Source organism: Thamnophis elegans, chromosome 11, assembly GCF_009769535.1.
Source record: "Thamnophis elegans isolate rThaEle1 chromosome 11, rThaEle1.pri, whole genome shotgun sequence".
Lineage (NCBI taxonomy): Eukaryota > Metazoa > Chordata > Lepidosauria > Squamata > Colubridae > Thamnophis > Thamnophis elegans.
The window spans coordinates 12,507,687-12,523,130 of record NC_045551.1 but is presented as its reverse complement, the minus strand read 5'-3'; the positions used below and the strand labels follow the sequence as shown (position 1 = coordinate 12,523,130).

Sequence of the window (15,444 nt, the reverse complement as noted above, 5' to 3'; positions counted from 1 at the left end):
AGCAGGGACCAGAGAGGCTGGTTGGCCACCAGGAGGCGCCTGAGGCATGAAGCAGTGGGGAGGACTCAAGGCAGTTTGTTCCTGACGCCAGGCAAAGAAGGGTGGAGAAACGGAAGCAGCAGCTGCGGAGCAGACTCAGAGATGAGAATTAAGCCCAGATGGTTGTGGCTTGGCCCCTCCCAAGAGAGTATATAAGTAAAGAAGTGGGGAGGAGTCATTTGCAAAAGACAACCGTTTGAAACTATATTGGAATACTCTGTCTGTTGTGTATCTGTGCCTGTTGGATTTTCAATTAGTCTTGCATGTGAGTTGTGTCTGGGCCTTCAGCCAAAGGAGTTGATAAAGCTGTGATTAAAGAGTGGCAAACAGCCAAGCCTGTGTCTGGGTGATTTGCAGGTCAGAGGGGGTGGTCAGAACAGAAAGGCATTGAAAGAGACAGCAGAAAGATCCCTTCTGTGGCTCCCAAAGAGCTTTCAACCATGAAGGTCTAGCAACCAGGGCACAATTTCTGGAAAGAAATTTACAGTATCCAATTTTCCATGTCAATTATTTTCCGTGTTTGATATCACTTTCTGGGAACTTCCAGACAGGTTACAAGCAACCACGAGTCCCAAATATCCTTCACAGCCATGGTTCTGCCTTTTAATGAACTACAGGCTGCCCATTTCCAAGGGATGGTTCTTGAACCTGCGCTAGCTCTTATTTTAGTGAGGCCAAATTGAGATTAGCTAGTGTGCAATCCAGACTATTTAGTATTTTTAAAATTACACACAATGAGTCCTGGGATTCCTACTCCTGAGACCACCAGAGTAACATATCCTGCTTTACTGGGCAGCGTGGTGCTTTTTTGTTTTTTTTTGTCACAGTGAGGGCTTGGGTTTTTTGGAGATCCCCTCTGCTAGCTCTTCAAGCGGGGGAATTGCCTGAGTGGAACTTCCCCTCCCCCATGGGATTAACAAGGACAAAAATCAACCTAGAGAAGCTTTGTGCGGAGGTAAAGTGGAGGAGATATTTTCAATATAATTCTGAATGGGGTTTCTCTCTCTCTCTCTCTCTCTTTCTCTCTCTCTCTCTCTCTCTCTCTCTCTCTGTGTGTGTGTGTGTGTGTGTGTGTGTGTCTAGCTACTTCTATAATACATAAAATACAGACATTTTGGACGAATTTCCCTCCCACCAGACAGAAATTTAAGGTGTTCAGATCTTGCTGTGCCAGCCACTCTCAAATACAATTCTTACACGAGTACATTAAACTGATTACAATATAAATGAGACAAGAAAGAAAACCTTACAATCAATTTCCGTGAATGAAGCTGGTCATTCTGCATTCAGACTGCTAAATATGCTACAGGGAAAGTCTCATTCTTTCTCCTTTGTCACAGTTCATTGTCTGGAATAACAGAAAACCCACTGTACTTACTAAGAGTTTACAACGAAGGCCTGATTTTTGTATCTGATACTACCTATTGTGTTCTATGATAATCAAAAGGTGGAACGACAGACCCAAAAGTTGATCCTTGCCCAATTAGAAACACTTACCCTTTCCCAGTATCTACAAGAGGCTGTCAATAGACGTGCATTTGGTTTATTCCAAAAGAGGTAGGTGTGTGCTTGTTTTTTGCTGATGAGAATCTGTTGAAAACAGTATAAGCAAATGGCTTCAGGAGGCATTGCTTCAAAGGTGATTCCTTTGGAGATAAACCTGTGTTAGAAGAAATGTCCTTCTGGGTTTGGCTCCAAGTGGGGAAAAAGACACTGGAGGCATGGAGGCTGCTTAGAAAGATGGTTTAATGGTGGACAGGACTGCAAGGCTTGAGGTCCTGGGGGAAAAGGTGATCACATGCTTCCAGGTGTTGGGTGAAGAAGAAGGGGTGAGGGAGGGGCTTGCAGGGTTTTTTATAATCTGTTCGGCCCCACCTATCTGCCTCCTGCTCCTGTGCAAGAAATGTATTCTGATTGGTTGTCAGACTCACATGGGGCCATGCAGGGGCAACTCTCTAGGCTGAGTCCAGGTTTAGTTGAATTCTCAGGTGCCATGTGGTCAGTTGGGTAAAGGGCTTATACTAGCATGCCTTGATTCCATCACCCTGGAGTTGATGGGGTGGGGTCTTTCTTATGCGCATAGACTGGCTTGGCATCTTAATGGCCCATTGACAAAGGGGGGGAGGCAGGAAGCTGCAGGAAGTTTCTCTTTAAAACATTTCTCCTTTTTCACATCCGGGGAAACCAGTGGTGGGTTTCAAAAATTGTTCGAACCTACTCTGTGGGTGTGGCCTCCTTTGTGGGAGTGGCTTGCCGCCCATGTGACCGGATATGAAGATGCCGATGACACTTGTCAGAACCACCTTAAATTATCTCACACACAGCACTGGCATGCATAAGAATAGGATGTAAACTTGTTTTTTAAAAGGCATCTTTGGTTTGCGTTAAAACAACTTCAACACACGCAATGTTCTGATTGCACCACAAACGCAGTAGTCATCCTTACCTTTCACAGAGGCACTGAGTTTTATAAATATGAGCATGATAGTGTAGAATAATCATATCCAAGGACCAGTGGTGGGTTTCAAAATTTTTTGGAACCTCTTCTGTAGGTGTGGCCTGCTTTCCGGGTCCATTGGTGGAACCTCTTCTAACCGGTTCGGTAGATTTGACGAACCGGTTCTACCGAATAGGTGCAAACTGGTAGGAACCCACCTCTGAGGGAAACATAATATTCTGCCTTTTCAACATTTCCTAGGATATTCCATTTTTCTAGGAGAGGGGTGGGTTTTTAACTTCCTACACCTGAAAATTAGCTATTGCATGGAATAGAGTGATTATTTTTGATATGCTAAAAGGACTTGGCTGTCTTTCTTCTACTTCCCTAATTCGGGTTTTTCTTTCCTTCATCACATCTCCATGCAGTTTTGTTCCTCTGTTTCCCTTCTTTTTGCCCCAAGCAATACCTGGTCTGGTTTGTACAAAACAGTAAACTGGGAATTTTTGGATAAGACATAAAGGCCTAAAACAGATGAAATACTATATTATATGTGAATTAGAACAAGTATGTTGAATACTTTGGGTTTTCTGAAGGTTTTCTAAAATCTTCATTCTCCACTATTTCTAGATTACATTTATGCTGGTAAGGATATTTTTTAGTCACACATTTATGTTTGGATGTTGATCTTTTTCAAAATTGTATGAATAACACAACCTATAAAAACAAATTATAATCTTAAGGCCTATTTATAGCCAGTAATACCATATTTTTATTTCATGAAATTATTTAGCAAAGATTGAACCTGGCATTATGATGCAATAATTATAATATATCATGTTATATAATAATATCCTTCTTGTGTATTAAGATAATAGCTGCCACCTGGACTTGCTATTGTGTCATTATATAGTTGACAGTCACTAAAGACAAGGCCTTCCAGTTCCCTCCCTCCAGTTCCCTGTTTGGCGGCATTACTTTTTTAATGGTAATTTGTTTCTTACAGAATTTATTCATTTATAGATTTTTTTTAATCTGTAAAAAATAGAAAGATAGAGATATTTGTTTAAATGATTTCTGGAGCTGGCCATCTCACAGCAATGACTCTGGGGGTGTGCAAGATTAAATGATTTACATTTAGATTTATTTTATTTGTATGCCACCCTTCTCCGGGAGGGACTCAGGGCGGCGAACAACTCAAAGGGGGAAAAGGGAAACATAGAACACAATACAAGTAGTTAAAATAGCCAAGAATCACACAACCACACAGGTCGAGAGGGGAGGGGAACTCATCAACCCCAGGCCTGCCGGCAAAGCCAGGTTTTGACGACTTTTCGGAAGGCCTGGAGAGAGGTGAGGGTCCGAATCTCTGCAGGGAGTTCGTTCCAGAGGGCCGGAGCTGCCACAGAGAAGGCCCTCCCCCGGGTAGTAGCCAGGTGGCATTGGCTGGTAGACGGAACCCAGAGGAGGCTGACCCTGTGTGATCTAATGGGTCTTTGGGAGGTAATTGGCAGCAGGCGGTCTCTCAAGTACCCAGGTCCAATACCATGAAGGGCTTTATAAGTTACGACTAGCACTAACACCACAACCAGGTATAATTTGATACCTGGTTAAAACAACAATTCCCCCCCCCCCCCAAAAAAAATAACGAACAGCGAAGCTCATCTAATGACGTGAGCCAAATGCCTGAGGAGAAGCCAAGTCTTTGGAGCCTTCCCAAGACTAACTGAGTCAGGGCCATCTGCAATCCTGGATGGATGCTGTTCCACAGGGCAAGCACAGCCATAGAGACAGTACGATGCCTGGGTCACACAAAGTGACATGGCTGGATTGGAGGGACCCAAAGCATGTGCTCCCGCTAGACCTGGTGGGGCGGGCGGAAACAGTGAGGAGATGCAGTCCTGCAAAAATCCTGGTCCTATGCTGCTGTGTTGGTGTTGTGGTGGCGGCCCATTTGCTAGCGAGTACGCCTTCTCAATAGTGGCCTAGCACTGGTGAACTCCGTCCCCGCTGAGATGAGGCAGGCTCCTCTTGCTCTAGATCTCTGGAAGACCTTAAAAAGTGAGCGTTTCCCCCATGTGGGATGAGGTGGGACCAGAGATGGTATTCTACTGGTTCGAACTGGTTCACCCAAACCAGTAGCTCTGATTTCAAGCCGGCAGCGAACCGGTTCTCTGTTTCTGTGAAAGTGGGGCCGCCCGCCCACCCCTGCGTTATACAAACCTTTATTTCTGCTTCTGAAACCCCTCTGACCAGGGGTGTCAGATTAAATTGCTTCTCCTCAGCAGTTTTGCTTGCTCCTTTCCTTGTTTTCAATGTAGAAGTTCAATTTTCTCTTAACTGCATACACGTGCGTGTGTGCTCAGCGAACCGCTAATGAATCTGGTAGGACCCGGTGATTATGGCTCTTTATGTACTGGGCAGTGCTGTTTTGAGGCACCAGGAATTGTTTGTTTTTCTGACGGCCTTTTTATTTATCTTTTATGTTTTTATTGCTCTGTGAGCTGCCCAGATAGACAGCTATATAAATCTCTTAGACAAATAAATAAATACTACATCTTTTATCATGTTTATTTTGGCTTTTTCAAACTCTAAATTTTGTTCTGAATTGTTTTATGCAAAATGCATGGAAGAAGTGAGCTTCTTGGAAGTGTTGTTAAAAACAATTGAGAGCAGAAACTGGATAAGTCCTACCAGGTTCTGTTGTAGAAGTCAAACTATATCTGGCAAATGATGGAGACCTCTAAAGTGTTGATTATGACCCAGGTGAAAAATAGAACTAAGATAATCTGTTTATCCAGTTAGCACATTTTCAGAAAGCAAGATCATTACAAAGAATTCCATTTTGAGTCTTGATTTCACATCAACATGTCTTGGTTCTCCCCCCCCCCCCCCCACCGGCGTATAACTTTTAAGCATTGCCCTCTGTCCATTTAATAGGAGAGAAATTTTCCTACTTTTATTTAATTTTTATTAGAAAAAACAAAAAAAATCACAAAAGAATACATTTCAAGATATTGAACAAAATTAATCTTATTCATTGACATTTAAATCATGCATTTAAAAAAGAAAAGAAAAAAAAAAGGAAATTGTGGTGATGAAAGAAATGTCCTCCTGGGTTCGGCTCCAAGTGGGGAAAAAGACACTGGAGACATGGAGGCTGCTTGGAAAGATGGTTTATTGGTGGACAGGACCACGTGGCTTGAGCCCTGAACAGAAAAGGTGATCACATGCTTCAATGTTGGTGGAGAAGAAGAGAAGGGCTGAGGGAGGGACTTGCTAGGCTTTTTATAACCTGTTCAGTCCCACCTCTCTGTTTCCTGTTCCTGTGTAAGAAATGTATTCTGATTGGTTGTCAGACTCCCATGGGGCCATGCAGGGGCTACTCTCTAGGCTGTGTTTTGAATCCAGGTTTGGTTGAGTTCTCAGATGCCATGTGGTCAGTTGGGGCCAATATTATCATGCTTTAATCCCACCCCCCTGGAGCTACAGTGGAGAAGTCTTTATTATGTAAAGGGACTAGCTTGGCCTTCTTAATGGCCCATTGACAAAGTGAGGATGGGCAGGAAGCTACATTTTTCTGGGAGATAACTTCCTACAGTGGCTATAAGGATAGAAAATATGCTAATATTTCCCCTGGAAGAATGTCTCTGTTGCAATGTGTAGATTGTTTTATTCATTATTATTATGCAGCCCATTGTGAAAAGGTTCAATAGATTTTTATTTTATTTAAAGTGTATTGATCTTTATGCAATTAAAGGAAATTAATTTAGATTGAAACAAATAAAAAAAAATCCCTAAAAATTATAAAGCTGAGTTCTGAAAGAATAGCAAAAAATGCAGTCCAAATACAGCAGTAATTCAGAGTGAACAGTTAGGAAGATCAAAGGTTATCAGTTTCAGTCTTAATGTCTATTCAATACTTAATTGTGTTAAGAACTGTATTTTAAAAAACTTAGCTGGTATTTTTTCTAAACCATACAGCTCTCTTATTCCCCAAATAGGTGCTCTATATCAGTGGTCCCCAACCTTTTTATCGCCGCGGACCAGTCAGCCTTTGATAATTTTACCGTGGCCCGCTGAGCGCGCGCAGGGGTGGGGGGGCATTGTTCGCGACGACACATTGATTGTTTATATATCAGATTGTTTTGATTAAACAACTTTTATTTTATTGTATTTAAACATGCCTTACAAAATAAAATACAATTACATAAATATAAAGTGCTTTAATATGCCACCCCCCCACCCGGACAGACTTATGTTCCTCAAAGACCATCCTGAACCCTCAACCCGGACCAACCTTTCTGCCCGCCCTCCCCCTCCCCACCACATTCGGCGGGCAAAGAACAGAGCGCGCGCGCGCGCGAATGCCACGGAGAGAGAGAAAATAAATATATATATATATATATATATATAAATATATAACTGTTTGGGAGTAAAAGCGGGGAGGCGCACCCGGCCAGGGGGGGGAGAGGAGGAGGAAGGAGGGTGGGAAGGAAGCTGGCAAGCGAAGAACAGAAAGTAATTAGCAAGGATTAAAACGACCTGCAGGAAAAAGGAGAGGGGAAAAAAAAAACCCAGATCTGATGGCTAGTGCAGCCTCCACCGGAGGGGCTGCAGAAACACACACCGCCAGTCCTGTCCTTCCTTTCCAACCAGTCTCTCTCCGCGCGTGCATACACACACACACCACACAAACACACACCCGCCGGCAGATATGCACGCACACACACTTTTTTTTTTTTGCAATTGGCAGAACTACGGTTTTCTTTCTTTAAAAAAAATAATTAAATGGAGGTGGGGGGTGTGTGGAGAGAAAGGGAGAGAAGCGGACACATAAAACCGAGCCGCACTCGCGAACCACAGCATGCATCTGGGTGACAAAATTGCAGGGAGAAAGCAGGAAAAGCCGAGAGAGAGCAAAAAAAGAAAAGAGCCAGACCAAGCGCGGCAGGGCGGGAAGGAAGGCGATGATGATTGGGGGAGGTTTGAAAAAGCAGATCCAAGCGCAAAAGTTACTGAGTCATTTCAGCGGCGGCCGGAACAGTTTTCTTGACTCCCTCCCTCTCTCCCCCTCTCTCTCCTCTCTCACTCTCTCACTCTCTCTTTCCCTGGCGATGGATCGGTGCGGGAGGGGGGGAGAGAGAAGGGAGGAGACGGCGAGGGAGGGAGGGAGAGAGAGCCAAGGTGAGACCAAGGTGGGGGGAGAGAAATGCATTTAAGAGGAGCGGATTTAAAAGAGCGACCATGGCCCCCGGCCGCTGCGCGGCCCGGTGCCAGGTACTCCACGGCCCGGCACCGGTCCGCGGACCGGGGGTTGGGGACCACTGCTCTATATGATAGTTGTTTTAAAATAGTATCTTTATGAACATTCAATTACAACAGGTACCCTAGGAAAAAAAATAATGTAATACTTACATTTGAAGTTTGCATGGCCCTAAAAATAGCCCACTAAGCGTGCAATGTTCAGTTACTACTGTATTAATTTAAATACTAAATATTTATATTCCTAGACTCACTGCATCCTATGAAAATCTGTCATCTAAACTTTTCTTATGCTTGGGAAACACTAGACTTTTTCATAATTCACAGATAAACAACTGTCTAAACAATAACTGAAAATTGTTACAGTCTTCCAAGGTTCAATGGAAATGAATTCATCTATGGAAAGTAAGACAATTTGCATATTTAGAATGAGCTGAATAAAAATATTTTTTTAAAAAGTGTGCGGGTTGTATTCAGTCTTGTCAGATTCCTGAATGACAGAAACATCTGTATCTAATTCCAATTGCAATACGTCATGTAGTGTTTTAATCAGAAGATGAATGAATTTAACAGTATTGCACTATGTTTAGCGGAAATTTGTTAAATAAAGATTATTTTAAATAAGTAAAAGCAAGCAACATTAGATCTCCTCCTACTTTTTTACAGCATGCATATTTCTCTTGCTGAATCTGAAAATGAAATTTGCAGCTGGTTTTTAACAAAGAGTCCAAAGAGTTTCACTGATAGTCTTGAAGCATTATTCATTTCATATACGTTTTGCATAAATAAAATGTTATTTTATTATTCATAAGTAATGGGAACTCATGTCCAGTATCTTAAAATTTGAAGCTGTATTAAGCAAGAATTACTTCTGCATATATTATATATTGCACAGCAAGGTAAATGAAAATATTTAGAGTATGGTTTCTAAAAATTATGCCACAAATCAGTGGAATACAGAGAATGCTAAGAAGGGAGAACTAAAAATTTAAAATTTATCTATATTGTGCTTAAGTGTGTTTTTAACCCTTTTTTCTTTTTCCTTCTATTTTAAACACTACCACAGTGGCTATATGGTCATTAAACTCACAGAGTTATACTTTTATCATTATTACTATATAACCTGTTATATTAATATTGATAGCCTCAGTAATTATCTATTCATTCATAGATAATATTTTTCTTAAAAATATACCTTTTTAAAATTACCAAGCTTACATAAGACTAAATAAAAAAGCAATCACACTACATCAAATTAAAACATTGATGTACCTTTAAAAGACGGAAATGAATATATACTTCTATATTTGTTTGTTTGTGTGTGTGTGTGTATGTGTATTGTTGATAAATAAAGTTTTTTTTAACAGAAAAAAAGAAGGAAGAAAGCTACAGAATGGAATAATAACAGAGTTGGAAAGGACCTTGTAGGTGATCAGTGGTCTCCAACCTTGGCAACTTTAAGACTTGTGGACTTCCACTTCCAGAGTTCCTCAGCCAACAAAGCTGGCTGAGAAACTCTGGGAGTGAAAGTCCACAGGTCTTAAAGTTGCCAAGGTTGGAGACCACTGATCTAGTCCAATCCCTGATCAAGCAGGAGACCCTATACCATTTCTGACAGGTGGCTGTCACATTTCTTCTTGACAGCTTCCAGTGATTAAGCTTCCACAACTTCTGGAGGCAAGCTGTTCCATTTGTTGATTGTTCTCACTGTCAGAAAAGTTCCCCTTATTTCTAGGATGAATCCCTCCTTGATCAGTTTCCATCCATTATTCCTTGTCTGGCCTTCAGGGTGTTTTGGAAAATAGGTTGATCCCTCCTCCCTGTGGCAGCCCTTCAAATATTGGTACGCTGCTATTATGTCAGTCCTGATCCTTCTCTTCACTAGACTAGCCATGCCCAGTTCTTGCAACCGTTTTTCATATGTTTTAGCCTCCAGCCCCCTAATCATTTTTATTGCTCTTCTCTGCACTCTTTCTACAGTCTCACACCGTTTTTTATAGTCTGGTAATCAAAACTGGATGCATTATTCTACAGCTGTGTGAAAAAAATCCTGCACGGTTTACGGTTTACAGTTTATGACATTTTTTGGATGGGCCATTGATTTTATGATATTTTATGCTAACTGCTATGCAATATTATTAAATTGAAATAAATACTGGTGGTTTTTAAGTGAAAAGCATACGCTTTTTGCAATTTGGTGCTGTTTGGATGGGGATTGTTAATTTTCTTGCGTGCTTTACAATGCATGCTTACATGACTATGAAAACAGATTAAAGTAACTGATGGATACCCAGTGATGGCATACGTGTTGCAATTACTAAGGCCAATGCTAGTGTTTTGTTAACATTTTATTGGTTGTGGCCCTGGAAAAGACCGTTTAGGTACCAAACATGTCACTAATATGAACTTGGCCAGCCCTTATTGCTTATCACCAGGCGGCATCGCTTCGGCATAGACTGTATAAGCCTTTGCACGTGATCTTTGGTGACAATGTGGTGCCAGCCTGCAATAATGGATTCAATCAGCTCCTGCTTGGCCTTCGGATGCTTCTGCTTATTTCGTAACCAATCTTGGCCCACAGGTTCTCAATTAGGTTCAAATCCAGGCTCTGAGCTGGCTAATTCAGGAGTCGAACACCTTGCTTCTTCATCCACAGCTGGACGAACTTGGCTGGATGACAATGAGCGTTGTCATGCTGGAAGCAAAAATCCTTCCTACAAGTTGCTGAGCTGAAGGAAGTATGGTCTTTTCCAGGACTTCAACTTACTGCTTGGAATTCATGATTCCCTGCATGATTTGTCTCCGACCAATGTCAGAAGCAGCGATACAGCCCCAGATCATCACGTGCAATGGATGCTTCACAGAGAGATTCAGGCAGTACGGCTTAAATTCTTCAGCTGGAAATCTTGACATACTTATAGCACTGATATAGCACAGTCAAGTAGAAATTGCTCTCGTCACTGAAGATGACCTTGGCCCACTGTTCGTTGGTCCACTTGGCATACTTCTTGGCCCACGCACGTCGACGAGAGCGATGAGCGTCTGTGAGCAAAGGGTTTACTTCGAGCCCTGCAGCCTTTGAGCCCTCTGGCAAGCAGTCTGAGACGCACTGTGCTTGTGCACACTTTTACATCACATGTTTCACCCCAAATTCTTGTAATCTGAGGTGAGGTGAACTTCCTGTCAGCCATTGAAATGCGTTTCAGAGCCTGATCTTGCCGTTTTGTCGACTTTCTTTTCCAGAGCGGAGCCTGTTATAAACTGAACCAGTTATTTGTTATTTTTCAACCACTCTGCCAACTGTGGTGCGATGACATTTCACTCTCTTGGCTATTTCTGTACAGGCATAACCCTCTTCATGAAGCACAATGATGCGATGCTGCTGCTTAGTACTAGTGAAAGCAAAGGCCTTCATCCTTGCTTGCAGCCAGGGCTAAATTAAATTTTTCAATGCTTTTCAGGCCTATTTATAGTCAGAGAGAATGACAACAGTGATTGGCTCATAGATTTAGTCTCTGTGTATTTTGATTGGTCAGCCAAAGCTCGCTGCTGATTGGCTACTTTCGATTCTAACATTCTCGAAAATTCAAGTTGTGTTTGTTTTAGTACATAAACTCACTCAAAACCTTAAAAAGACTTTGGCTATATTAATAAAAATTATGCATCTCAATCAGACTGCAGACATTTTCATCAAAGTACTAATTTTGCGTGATTTCTATGAATGAAAAGTTGATTAAACATGTAAATACAGTTTAAAGCTGTAGGTGTGGTCTTAATGCTTCATAAAGTGGTATTAGTACCTCATGTGATCTTGATTCAATCCGTCTTAATGCAAGTATTGTATTGGCCTTTTTGGCTGCCGCTGCACATTGTTGGCTCATATTTAATTGATTGTCCTCACAGTTACTGCTATTAAGCCAGTTTCATTTTATATATATATATATATATGATTTTACAACCCCTGGTAAGCCCCAATTATGGGAGGAAGCTAACTGCTTCCATCATCTGTCAATCGGCTCATCACAAGAGTCCATCACGACAGAAACCCAATATTTTACTGTTGCCTTTGTTATATTTCTGTTTTTTATTTTTTTTATTTGTGCTGATAAATAAATAAAGGGAGACTAGTTATAGATCTATTTCAAGCTATTTAGCTCTCATCAGCTAGCCATACCCTTACTGGGATTTGAACCTGGGCTATATTACATACTAGGCAGACTCTAGCCATTAGGCCACAGGCTCTTATCCATTATCAGCGAGCCAGGGTGAAAGGTATCTATTAGATTTTTACAACCCCTGGTAAGCCCCAATTATGGGAGGAAGCTAACTGCTTCCATCATCTGTCTCCTAATTTTTGCTACCTTATACCAACTTGCTGTGGTTTTATAATTGCTATGCTTCGTACTCAAGATTGGCTCAATAGGTGTTACTAGTTCTGCATTTGGGGTAGTAAGATCCCCAAACCATTTCCTTCTGTTTACTGAAGTCCCTGCACCCCCAGCAATACTGAGGTTAGAAGTCTAGCTTGACTCGTAACAGCTTATCAAAAGTACCTTTTATTGGGAGCTTTTTATTGGAGCCGAGGTGGCGCAGTGGTTAAATGCAGCACTGCAGCACTGCAGGCTACTGCTAGATCAGCAGTTCAGCGGTTCAAATCTCACCGGCTCAGGGTTGACCTCAGCCTTCCATCCTTCCGAGGTGGGTAAAATGAGGACCCGGATTGTTGGGGGCAATATGCTGACTCTCTGTAAACCGCTTAGAGAGGGCTGAAAGCCCTATGAAGCGGTATATAAGTCTACTGCTATTGCTATTGCTATTTCTGGAAGAAGAAGACGGAGTCTGCCAGAGAGGTTTAAATTCTCACTACCCATTTATAAGTGAATGATATATCTTCCTATCCTCTTCCTATCTTTTTCTGCAGCTATCTGTCGCTACCCCTTAGGTATGTCAGGTGGGCACATCCCTGATGAAGACATTTCTGCTTCAAGCCAATGGTCAGAATCCACAGCAGCAAAGTATGGAAGGGTAAGGAGGATAAGGAACCTGAGTCTCTTAGACAGTGGTGGGTTTCAAAAATTGTTCAAACCTACTCTGTGGGTGTGGCCTCCTTTGTGGGAGTGGCTTGCTTGCCCATATGACCGGATATGAAGCTGCCGACGACACTTGTCAGAACCACCTTAAATTACCTCATACACAGCACTGGCATGCATAAGAATGTGATGTAAACTTGTTTTTTAAAAGGCATCTTGGTTTGCGTTAAAACAACTTCAACACACGCAATGTTCTGATTGCACCACAAACACAGTCGTCATCCTTACCTTTCACAGAGGCACTGAGTTTTATAAATATGAGCATGATAGTGTAGAATATCATATCCAAGGACCAGTGGTGGGTTTCAAAAAATTTGGGAACCTCTTCTGTAGGTGTGGCCTGCTTTCCGGGTCCACTGGTGGAACTTCTTCTAACCAGTTCGGTAGATTTGATGAACCGGTTCTACCGAATAGGTGCGAACTGGTAGGAACCCACCTCTGGTCTTAGATAGCTAGACTGATATACCAGATTGCCTGCTGCTCTAAATGTCTTTAGTTAATTCAGAAGTTTTATAATATAGTATCCAGAAAAAGTAATTAGGGTTAGGGTTATGGTAAAAAATTAGCATGGCTGGGCGGATGACTACCGTATCCATGGCTTAGCCCCCTCAACAATATATAGAATTTATGAATTTTACAAATTATCTTTTGCCTTAATTTTGAATATTGTAAATAAAAATGTAGTCCTTGATTATCAGCATCATTGTGAATGAATGAGTTTTGTTTTCTGAGCTATTAAAAAAAAATGTAGTTTGGGATGCCTTTTCACACAGTCCCTGTTGACACTGGGCATGAACATGAAACAATGTGACCTTAGATTTTGGGGGACCTGACAAACCCTGTGTCCTAGATGACTTTATTTTGTTTAAATTCTTTCAGGAACAAATAAAATGGAAGCAAACGTGATACAAGAGAAAGCACCAATTTCAATATGTAGTTAACATTTCATACTTCATCAGCTTCAGTTTCATATTGCATATTTAGATCTGGGCTTTCATGTGTTTTTTAGATATTTCAGTTAATTTTGTTTAAGAGCCTTAAAAAGTCATTATGCTGTTTCCAGAGTTGTTTGCAATTTGCTGCACTTAGCTGGAATAAGTTGAAAATCATTCAGTGCAAGCATTTTGACAACATACAATAATTGGACCTCATGGTATCCTTGTAGTTCTAGACTTGTCAGTTGGTCTCACATTTCAAACTAGGGTTTTGGTTCCCAGTGTTGTGTTTGTCTTGTCATGTTCCTTCCGTTAACAACATCATTGCTCATGAATTCATGCTGAATGGGAATTGAGAAGCTTGAGTCATCGTATGGATCAGGGGTGGGTTCCTGCCAGTTCTAACCTCTTCTATAGAAGAGGTTCCACAAATCTACAGTGCCGTTTAGAACTGGTTCCAGCTCTCTCCACCCGCCCGTCCGCACATCATCAAGATGAAGAGCCAGAGGAGGATTCTGGGAGTTGAAGTCCACAAGTCTTAAAGCTGTCAGTTTGAACACCCCTGGGGGGTTTTTTCTAAAGGGTTAGGGTGCAAGGGTCTTGTAATTTGACAGCTTTAAGACTTGCACACTTTCATGCCAGAGTTCCTGAGCCAACATGACTGGAGGAGAAACATTTTGGTTGCTAAGCAGAGCGTTGTTAAATGAGTTTCACCACATTTTACAAGTTGGCCACACCCACCCAGTCACATGGCTCACAAGCCACTCCCACCCCAGTCACATGGCTGGCAAGCCACTCTCACCCGGTCACATGGCCAGCAAGCCACTCCCACAAAGCAGGCCACACCTACAGAAGAGGTTCTAAAAAAATTTGAAACCCACCACTGATATGGATGTGCCAGGGACACAAATGCCCTGAAAAAAGAAGTTCTGGAGCCTGCTCTTCAGAATAATGAGGCAAGAAGATAGTACAATATAGTTGGCAATGAATAGAGGCTTGAAAGGTATAAGGTATAGCTTTGGTATGATGGACAACAACAGCCGTTTCGCTCCTCTGCTTTTCCTTAGACTAGGATCAGAGATGGTGATGGTGCATGGTGCCCTGAAGTCCCTGTGGAACCTGATGATCTCAAGGAGTTCCTGGAGGTTGATTTACATGAGTTGCATTTTATCACCTTAGTAGGGACACAAGGCCGGCATGCAGGAGGCCATGGCAATGAATTGCTCCTATGTACAAAATTAACTACAGCCGGGATGGCACCCGTTGGATTTCTTGGCAAAACAGGCATGGAATCCAGGTAAGAAAGGAAGAAAGAGGATTGTGGTGTTATTTTATTGTCCATTATTAAGCATGAAACATCTGGCTGTATTAAGGACTGTTTTAGGCTTTATTTACTTTCTGTCTCTATACGGGAAGCAACCTATCCAATTCTGAAGGACTGTCTCTAAAGAAGGCAGAGCTACTGCCAGCATAAAATGTATATTAGCTGGTATCAAATAGTTTCCCGTTAAGCATGGCTGTGATTTTCAAGAAATATTAACAATTTATGAACTTGGATTGTTTTTGAATGCACAATGTCCATGATTTTCACTGTGATTTCCACAATAGAAACTCTGGACTGATCTGTAATCACTATTAATTGAAAGTAACTGTGAGCAGCTGTTTGAGTTAGCCCTAT

General features: G+C 41.8%; 1 protein-coding gene across 1 annotated transcript in view; it reads left to right on the top strand.

Annotated features, from left to right (window-relative positions):
- Positions 1–15,444, top strand: part of DDR2 (discoidin domain receptor tyrosine kinase 2) — a 67,097-nt gene that overhangs the window by 15,511 nt on the left and 36,142 nt on the right. The window contains 3 exon segments of the mRNA XM_032226112.1: positions 12,663–12,766; positions 14,834–14,984; positions 14,987–15,063. Coding sequence (XP_032082003.1) covers positions 12,663–12,766; positions 14,834–14,984; positions 14,987–15,063 — 332 coding nt within the window.